Source organism: Corylus avellana, chromosome ca4 (assembly GCF_901000735.1).
Source record: "Corylus avellana chromosome ca4, CavTom2PMs-1.0".
NCBI lineage: Eukaryota > Viridiplantae > Streptophyta > Magnoliopsida > Fagales > Betulaceae > Corylus > Corylus avellana.
In genome coordinates this window covers 36,719,156-36,729,403 of record NC_081544.1, presented here as the reverse complement: position 1 = coordinate 36,729,403, position 10,248 = coordinate 36,719,156, and the positions used below count along the sequence as shown (strand labels likewise).

The following is a 10,248-nucleotide window of genomic DNA, read 5'->3' as shown; positions in this document are numbered from 1 at the left end:
ACTAAGAGTTCTCTTGTACACCTTTACCTGATGCGCAGTGGCATGCGGCAGCCTCACCATCCTGCGGTGAAAACTCACGGTACCACCATTACCATATGCCTTATAGGTAATTAATAAATTCTTTTGGTGTTTTGAGATAAAGCTATTTATTGGTTTCATTATAGGGGCGGTGCTCATAACTTGCTTTAATTATTGTTATGGTAATGCAACATTGATAGGTGAGTTGTGAGGCAAGAGGGACCCTCTTGTTTTCAATGGACCCAAAAATAAGCTTTTTCAGTTTTTTTTTTTTTAAAAAAAAATTGCTATAATGCAATAAAAAGATAGTTTTTTACCCATAAAAATTTAGGTAGCAAGATGTCATAAGTTCTATCTGTAGTTGTTATGGCTCCACCCACCAATAGGCATGTAACTTCTTGCCACCTAGGACTTCTATAGATCAAAAATAATCTTTTTATTGCACTATACTATATCTAAAAAAAAAAAAAAAAAAAAAAAGAGAATAGGATCCTTTCTAGTCCATAATGGATTTGAGAATATTTAGTTCATAATTGAAATGTCTTCTTAAAAATTATAGTTACAAATATGACACCTGTCTCACTACAAAAAAAAATTATAAAAAAATAATATTTCAGATTAAAAACAATAAAAAATAATTTTTTTTTTTTAAAAAAAAAATATCATCTTGCCCATAGTGGGTGGCCGGACCACCCCATTTTAGCTGGGGGTGGCTCTGGCTTGAGAGCCACCCCAATGGCTAGCCATGGGTAGCCGGACCACCCCCTAAACCCAAACTTCAAAAAAAAAAACTTTTAAAATGTTTTTTAAAAAAATTGTTGCCAACCCCAAGGGCCAAACAATTTTTTTTTTTTTTTTTTTTAGATCAGCCCCTTGGGGTAGTTGGACCATCCTTTTTATATATATTATTTTTTTATTAATGGGACAAATGTTCTATTTATGGCCTCAAAATATTTTTATTTAACAGATTCTAATCATTAACTAAATATTCTCCAATCCAAAATGAACTGGAAATGATCTTATTCAAAAAAAAAAAAAAAAAATGAGCTTATCCACTTGAACAATGATTTTTGGACGTTGGATAAGAGCATTTTTATAATTGTATAGTAAACTAGAGCTTTCAAATTTAAAAATATTATTTTAGGAAAAACTTTATTCCAAGTTTTTTTTTTTTTTTAAATTTTCTTCCAAAAGTGTGTTTAGACATTTTTTAAAGTGAAGAAATAAAAATAAAAGAAGTACTTTTGAAATTTTTTACCAAAATAAGTTAGCTTTTTGTTTGGCACAATTTTTTTATCAATTAAAAGTTTTTTTCTTTTTAATCTGTCTAACGCAATTCAAAATAGGCTTTAAAAGTACTAGCACAACTTCCTTAAATCTCATTATCTTCCTTTAAGTGTAGGATAATCTCTTAAAAATTTGGATTGGGATCTCTCAAGCTTTTCTAAAATATGAGATTCACATATTTTAAAATTGAAATCATCCATTTCATTTAACGGTTTAAACAAATGCAAAAATTTGTATTAGCGAGATGAGTGGATAAGACATGTTGAACACTAAAATTAATTGGATTAACATATTTTCTAAAATATGAGATTCTCATATTTTAAAATTTGAGCCATCTATTTCATCTAATGGTTTAAATAAATGCAGAAATTTGTGTGTTACTGAGGTAATTAATTTTAGTTTTTAATATGTCAAATTCACTTACCTCGGTAACATAAACTTCTGCATTTGTTTAAACTCTTAAATGAAATGAATGGGTCAAATTTTAGAATATGAGAATCTCATTTTTATAAAATATGAGGGAATTCAAATCTAAAATTAATTACCTCAGTAACACACAAGCCTTCACATTTATTTCGATTGTCAAATAAAATATAAAAAACATATTTGAAAAAATGTGAGGGACCTCGATCCTAAAATTTTACACGAAAGAGACTCTTTTGGTTGGTGTTCCCTATGAGAACTTTAACATTATTGTTATATAAAAATGTTTTATCATTTCTCTCTTTACACTATACTTTATTTGAACAATATTCTAATTGCTTTTCTTTCTGCTCTCTTTCTCTTGTAATTTAATTTAGTATAGAAAAAAGAATAAAGAAAAGTTACTGTAGAGTTGATCTAAATGAAAAATAAAATATATTTTGGTTTCATACCTTCAAGAAAAAATTAAGAAAAGCTAATGCCATTATAGTCGGAGACTTGGAGCTTATTTCATGAATGTAAGCCTTTAATCTCAAAATAAGAAGTATCCATCTCTCATCAATAGTTTGAATTAAGGTTCTTTCAAATTCATTTGAACAAAATAATATTCAATTAATTATATTAAAAAGATATTTTTGTTTCTTAAAAAAATAAAAAGATAAAAATTAATGTAATCATCCGTCACAAATTGATTAAGAAACAAGGGGAAAATGTAGTGAGGAATACTTTGTTAATGTAGTCACAGGTAGAAGCCCAAACCAAACACACTCAAGATCCCGTAGAGCACTCCTTGTAGACTCATCAAAATTATTTTTTAATTATTTTATTGAGACAATTTAATTAAAATGACTTAAATGTTTTTTTTTAATTTCACTACCTTTTTTTTTTTAAAAAAAAAGGGTAATGAAGTAAATAAATATAAAAATTAGAGAAAGAATAAATAAATTTTTAAAAAATAATATTAATATGAAATAGTGAATGTAAATTGTTAAAGTAGTAAAGGCTACTGTGTGAGTGTCTCTTAAAAGAAAAAAAAAAAAAAAAAGAAAGTGAGTGTTAAAATAAAAAAATTTGAGTAAAATTTAATGACACTGAATGCTCTTATGTACTCCAGCCCAAAAAGTGCAGAGCAAGAGATGCGACTCATGCGACTGGTGACAAATGAAAAGGAGAGGGAGGATGCTGTGCATGGATAGACGTGCCCTGTTCTGTCTGTTTGAGGGTAGGTAAGAGGGAGGTAGGAGTGAGGAAAAGGTTGGAGAAGGGTCCCACATGACATTAAAACATGTGGCTGGTCTGCCAACTGCAGCAAATAGTGTCAACCTGAGCACATGCCCTCCATTTTATAAAAACCATCTCCCCCCCTGGAAATCATATAATATCTTCTTCTTCTTCTTTTTTAACATCAAATCATATATATCGTCCAATCTGGATTCTGGATATGAATCAACTGATGGGATGGAATCCGGTATTAAGGATTGCATTGCTAACACCTTCTGAACTGGCCTCGTGTCTTGTATTCCATCCAGCTCTATCCAAGCTGCTGCACCAACCATTCATTCATTTCTCCTCTCTTGCATTCTAAAATATATGCATGCGCTATTTCTCTTTCCCCTTTTCTTTCTTTTTCAATTATTGATTTGGGCTACCTAATGGACCCTCTTTCACCATAATAAATAAATAATAGTAATCATAAATCACAACAGTAATTGAAATAATACGGAGTAAGGTTTTTGTCATATCTTACAACATTACCCACCTTTTCCTAAATTTAAAAATCCTTATTTTTAAAGATATTATACATCACAAGAACATGTACAAGACTGCCAGCCATCAAACATGTTTAACTTTTTATCTTTCTGCAATTGTAAAAGCCCCATTATTAGTGCCAACATTATTAACAAAGTCCTCCTTCCACTTTTTTACTTTTATTTGCTTCTTCTGTTCTGTTCTGGCAGCAAGAGATAAGGACACAGGTTTCAACTAAAACATGTGGCATTAATGTTTTCACAGCTTTCAACGCGCAATTTTGGGTTCAGATTATGTTCAAATCATCTTACGTGTCCCAAAATCTTCACATGTCTTTTCAGATTTTTGTTATCGGATTTTTATTTATTTTTTTGGTTCGTCCAAGCATGTTAATATGTTATTGGCTGTCCAGTTGTGTTGTGAGGCTGTTGGTTGTTAATGTGGCACATCACTATTGCCATTGGAGATGCGCTAAAACTAACCAAACTTACATGGGACATGCGCCCTTCCTGTTAGTAGTCACTCTCAAAAAACGCGTTCTGCCCATTTTACCACGCCCACCTCAACTCTTACATTTAAGTCGGGGTGAGAACGCCTGCGGCTGCGGGTAATAATTGTCTGTATATATATATATATATATTTTATTTGTTATTCTTTACTTTATGTGGTTGAGGATGATGATGAAGAAGATGCAATGGGTTAGTAATAGACGGGCAAGGCTTGGTGCGGTCCAACTAAAATACTAAGGGTTTGTTTGGTAATGGGGATGGGGATGGGCTAAACACTGTTCATTACCATTTCTCAAAAAAATCAACATCAAAACATTCTAACTTTTTCACTTTTAATATCAAATCATTCACTTTTTATTATTATTCAAATAAAAAAATCACTACAAAACAAAACTTTTTCACTTTTCCATACCACTTTTTCATTTTTTTTATACCAAACATTCTTACTTTTTTTTTCACATCAATCTACATCAACTACAGTGTTTAGGCCATCCCATTTGCCAAACACCTCCTAAATTATCAGAGTCTGCCGTAGTTTGGAAGTTTTAGAATTTTATGTTTTTATTTTATTAAGGTTAGTTTGGTTATTAGAAAAATATTGATAATTTTTTTGTAGTTTGAGAAGGATATTATCACAATTAAAAATTTGAAAAAAAATATTATGAATTGAGTGATAGTTTAAAGGGTATATAGGCTTTCCCCTTTATTTTAAAATAAAATAAAAATATTGTCTTCATAAATATTTAGGGAGTAGTGTTTTTTATCGGCATCAAGGGAAAAGGTGGGTCTATGTTGGGAATTATGAAAAAATAGTTTCTGGGCTTTTTCTTTAATGTTCGGGGAAACTTTGTGTGGACCATTACTCTAAGACATTAAAAGCCCAAGTTAAATTGTTACTGCTAGCGTGGTTTATGGATTTTCTTCCACCACAATTACGGATTGAAAATTGGACCCACAAAAAGAAAGCACCCAAAACAAATAATTTTTTTATTTTTATTTTTTTATAATTAAATAGAACTGAAAAATTAAGACAAAACAATATCTTTTTTTTTTTAAAAAAAAAAAAAAAAAAAATCCCTCAAATTTCGTACCAATTCCTGGTAAATGATTTTTCTCCATTCCTGTAGAAAATCATGAGACAATTTGAATCTATTCTACTAAACAAGATATTAAACCGGAGGTGAGCTACACGTCTTTTCACAATATCAGATTAGGGCGTTACTCAATCACTCACAAACCATGTTTATTGAGACCACCGAGGTATTAGTCGAGTTGGTAAAGCAGCTGAGTGTGCAATCTTTGTCCTTCTTTCTAGTGGTCGCATGTTCGAACCCGCTTGAGATAGTAATTACGTGAACCAGATGTTATTAAGAAGATGCTTTATTCTTTTTTTTTTTCTTTTTTTTTTTTTCTAATTGAAAAGGGAAAAAGGACTACAAGGGAGGGTCCTTCCCACTCTGGATCCGGATGGAAGAGAGAATGGAGGAACCTAAGGGAATGCTACCAAAAATAAAGTGGGTAGCGGCCCATTTGGCTAACGCATGTGCACGAAAATTGGCACATCTAGACACTTTCGCAGCATACCAACTACGAAAGAGGTTAAGTTCAATACAAATATCAGAAATAACATAAATAAAATTCCAAGAAGAAAAAAGAGCTGGCTGATTCACTGCTAAGATCACCAGGAGAGCATCACCTTCAAGAGCAAAAGCATCCAAACCAAAAGACCGAGCCAACCGAGTAGCAAGAAGAGCAGCCAAGGCTTCTCCCAAAAGGACATCTGAGGAATGGAGCTTCAGAGTAGCAGCAGCTAAAATCTCCCCAGAAGAGTCACTAATAACTGCTGCAGCAACAGCAAAATTGCCTTTAATGGCAACATCAAAATTCCCCTTTAAACAACCCACAAAAGGAGGAATCCACAAGGAAGGAAGAGAAGCCTTCTTCCAAGCCGAAAGATGAAAGCCCAAATTAGAGTGAAGATGCTGAGTAACCTTAGCCGGATCCGGGAGGAGAGCCTCATGAACCAATTTAATTCTGGAAAACCAAATTAGATCCAAAGAGAGGGCAGCAAAAAGCTGAAAATGGCGAACCTCAGCACAAGGAATAGCCAGCTTTTCAGCTGGGTACACCACATCAATAATCCACTCGTGAATAGGTTTGGACGAAAAAGCAGAAATCACATTTGGCCATGAAGAGCTACTCCAAAGAGAACAAGCCAGATTACACTCCAAGAAAATATGGGTCAAGGTCTCAAGAGGACCTTTACAAAAGGGGCACACCCACGCATTAGCATCATCAGAGACAACAAACCTACCAATATTAGCCCTTGAAGGAAGCAAATCCCAAGCAATCTTCCAAAGAAGATGCTTCAAACGAGCTTGAAGCTTGAGGCCCCAAAGAGCCTGCCAAATTGCCGGAGAGAGAGGAGAAATTCTGCTAGATGGAGTCAAAGAAACTTCACGAGCAGATTTCACAGAGAAAAGGCCAGAAGGAGATGGTGCCCAAGTCCATTTATCTGCTGAACTAACCTGAGAAATATGAATGCTGAGGATGCTTGAAACCGTAGAAGGAGAGAAAAGATCTCTTAAAAGATCCACATTCCAAGAACGCTCACCCGGGAGCATAAGATCAGCCACAAAAATCTGGAAGCTCCGTAAGAAGAGCATTCGGCCTGGGCTTAAAATTTGGTTGGGAAGGAATCCAACGAGAACTCCAAATAGGAATATTCACACCAGAAGAAATAGACCAACAAGCGCCCTTCTCCACCACCTTCCTATTTTTCATCCACCCTTTCCAAAGCCAAGAAGAGACAGGATTATAAGGGGCCTCCAAAAAAGAAAAACCCTGCTGCAAATACTTCCCCTTAAGGGCATCAACCCAAAGAAAAGGTTCATTTGAGGTCAACTTCCAACCAAGCCGAGCCAACAAGGAGCTATTAAGAAATTCCATTGAGCTAATACCTAGCCCACCCAAGCTCTTAGGCTGGCAGATGCTATCCCAAGAAAGAAAAGAGAGATTATGCCTTTTTTCTTGAGGGAAACCCCACCAGAATTTTCTCAAAACCGAATCAATCTCAGAGCAAAGAGACTTGGGAATAAGAAAGAGAGACATAAAGTATGTAGGGATGGCATTTAGCACTGATTTCACAAGAGTGGTTCTTGCAGCCTGAGAAAGAAGCCTAGCTTTCCAACCCGTCACCTTGGCAAAAATCCTATCTTTGAGCTCAGAAAAAGAGTCCTTCTTATTCCGAGAAATAAATAAAGGAATCCCCAAATACTTGGCACGAGCGGGAATAGGAGCCAGCTTTAGAACACCATTAACCGAAGCCTTAACAGCAGGCTTACAATTCTTACTAAAGAAAATAGCAGACTTGGCTTGATTAATACATTGTCCAGACCAAAGAGAGTACAAAGAAATGCACTTGAGAATAACATTAGCTTCCGCCAAATTAGCCTTGGAGAAAATCATAACATCATCTGCAAAAAATAGATGAGAAATTGGAGGGCTCAATCTAGCAATTTTAATACCATGGAGAGCACCCAAATTTTCTTCCCTAAATAAAAGCCTCGAAAGGATTTCAGAGCCAAGAATAAAGAGAAAGGGAGATAGAGGGTCCCCTTGCCTCAAACCTCTTGAAGGAAAAAATTTGCCAAAAGGAGCACCATCAAGAAGAATGGAGAAGGAGGAGGTGGTAATACATTGGCTAATCCAATTAATCCAAGTGGGCTGGAAGCCAAGAAGCTCCATAATTTTCAAAATAAAGCTCCATTCCATAGAGTCAAAGGCCTTTTCCATATCCAATTTCAAAGCCATAAGACCTCCATTTCATCTTTTCTGTCTCATAGAATGGAAAACTTCATGCGCCAATATAGAATTATCATGGATAGATCTCCCTTTCAAAAATGCAGACTGCATGGGAGAGACAATTTTATGAAGAAGAGGTTTAAGCCTATTAGCCAAGATTTTTGAAATAATCTTATAGTTGAAATTGGTAAGACTGATAGGCCTAAATTGATTCACATTTGAAGGATTATCCACCTTGGGGATGAGAGCAATATTAGTATGGTTGAACTCTTTTAGCAAAAAACCTCCTCTAAAAAAAGATTGCACTGAGGCAATAACACTAAGCTTCACAATAGACCAGTAAGTTTTGTAAAAAAACCCTGTCATACCATCAGGACCAGGAGCTTTATTAAGACCAAGATCAGTGATAGCCGAAAAAATCTCCTCTTCAGTAGGAATTACACATAAAAGCATATTATCATCATCAGTTATCACTTTATCCACCAAACCAGCAAGATCATCATCAACAGAAGGGTGAGAAGAAGTAAAACGAGAATGAAAATGATCCACCAGCAAAGAACCAATATTCTCCCTACTCATAACACTGACCCCATTATCAATAAGACAAGAGATGGAGTTGTACCTACGACGGCAAGCAGTAGAGGCATGGAAAAATTTAGTATTAAGGTCTGTACAAGAAAGCCATAACTCCCTTGATTTTTGTTTCCACAAAATTTCCTCACGCAGGAGTTGCTCTTGAAGAGCCTTCTGAAGAACCACTTCTCTGGCAGCACTGCTAGAGGAGTGAGGAGAGGCTTGAATAACTCCAATTTGGGCCATAAGAGATTTAATCCGAGTCTGAATATGACCAAAATGGAGAGTGTTCCAAGACTTTAAAGCTGTTTTTGTTTTCTTCCACTTCCTGCTCAACGAGAAAGCTGGAGAGCCTTCCACCTCCACCAACCAAGCTTCCGCTACCACTGAGTGACTATAGCCAAGCCACGATCCAATCTTTCTCTGATTTTAGCACTACCAGAGCGACAGTTACTCCAAGTAAAATTATTACCAATAAAGCCCAAATCAACAAGAGCATTAGAATGCACAAAATCAACAAAATCCATATGCGAAGTAGACCCAAAATTTCGACCCCCACACTTATCAGCAGAAGACAAAATCGCATTAAAATCTCCCAACAAAAGCCAAGCTCCACCAAAAGAGCTTCCCAACGCAAAAAGGTTGGACCAGAGAGCAAAACGATTCTGTACAGTGTGAGGAGCATACACACAAGAAATTAACCAAGATCGATGAGGAGGATCAGAAACCACCATGCAGGAGATGTGGTGCTGATCAAGACTAACAAGATCCAAAGAAAAGCCATATTTCCAAGTCACAAAAAGACATCCACTTAATCCAACATGAGGAACTTGAAGCCAAGCAGAGAAACCCAAGCAAGAAAGAGAGTTCTAGAAACGTGAAGATAGAACCTTAGTTTCAGACCAGAAGAGAACATCAGGCCTGTGCTGCCTAATCAGGGCTCGTAAGGAACGAATTGTCGGGGCACAAGCCAACCCCCGGCAATTCCAAGCCAAGATTCTCATTGAGGTGGTGGGGGCTGGATGAAACCAGCCACCCCATCCAAAAACAAAGCACCTGAGGAAGAAACATCCACTTCCTTATCACCCAATTCCCTTCCATCACCAGCACCATAGGACGAGCTAGAATCAGTCTTGGATTTTTTGGTAGGGTGGGGATGAGAGCTAGGAGTGAAAGAAGAAAGTGAGGCCGATTTGTGGTAAGGGTGAAAACGTTTTTTAGAGGAGATAGCGAGAGGATATTTTGGAGGTTTCAGAAGAGTAAGGGAAGGGTATTTTTCAAAAGGAGGGTCTGCCTTAGTAGTAGAGGGGATAGTTACAAGAGAATTTGAAATGGAAAGAGAAGTCAACAAAGGAGTTGAAACCCTAGTAACAATTGGAAAGCTGGTCACTAACGAACTAGTTAGAGCATGGGGGGTGGGACCAGAAGACTTATTGGGATTGGACCACAAGCTATTAGAAAGTTTGAGCTGTAGGTTGTTTGCAACATGGGTAAGCATTAATGAGGGGAAGGTAGGGTTCAACTGAAAGTTGACAAGAGGGGACTTTTCCATTGATGCGGAAGTGAGGGAAGGTAAGGGGTTGGTGGTGATGGGATTTGCCAGCTTTGCAGGGGAGGGGACACTTGAACGAGTTGGACTGAGTTGGCTTGAGTCACCAATACTAAGAACCTGTATTGACTCACCAGAGTTGGGAACGTGAGCTTGAGAAAGAATCCCAGACGCTGCCGGAGAAGCTTGAGACAGAGCCGGAGAGATATGGAGGCTTCTAGGAGGTAGCAGCAGCTCCACTCGATTAGCATAAGGAGATTTTGCTTTTAGTTTGGGACCAAAAATTCCAGAATCAGGAGAACGAGGAATAGCTGGACAAGCAAAAGAAAGATGCCT

General features: G+C 36.4%; 1 protein-coding gene across 1 annotated transcript in view; it reads left to right on the top strand.

Moving 5' to 3' along the window:
- The first annotated feature begins 9,952 nt into the window (after positions 1-9,952).
- LOC132178499 (glyceraldehyde-3-phosphate dehydrogenase A, chloroplastic-like) overlaps positions 9,953-10,248 on the top strand; it is a 3,109-nt gene continuing 2,813 nt past the window's right edge. The window contains exon 1 of the mRNA XM_059590927.1: positions 9,953-10,059. Coding sequence (XP_059446910.1) covers positions 9,953-10,059 — 107 coding nt within the window. The remainder of the gene's footprint in view (positions 10,060-10,248) is intronic.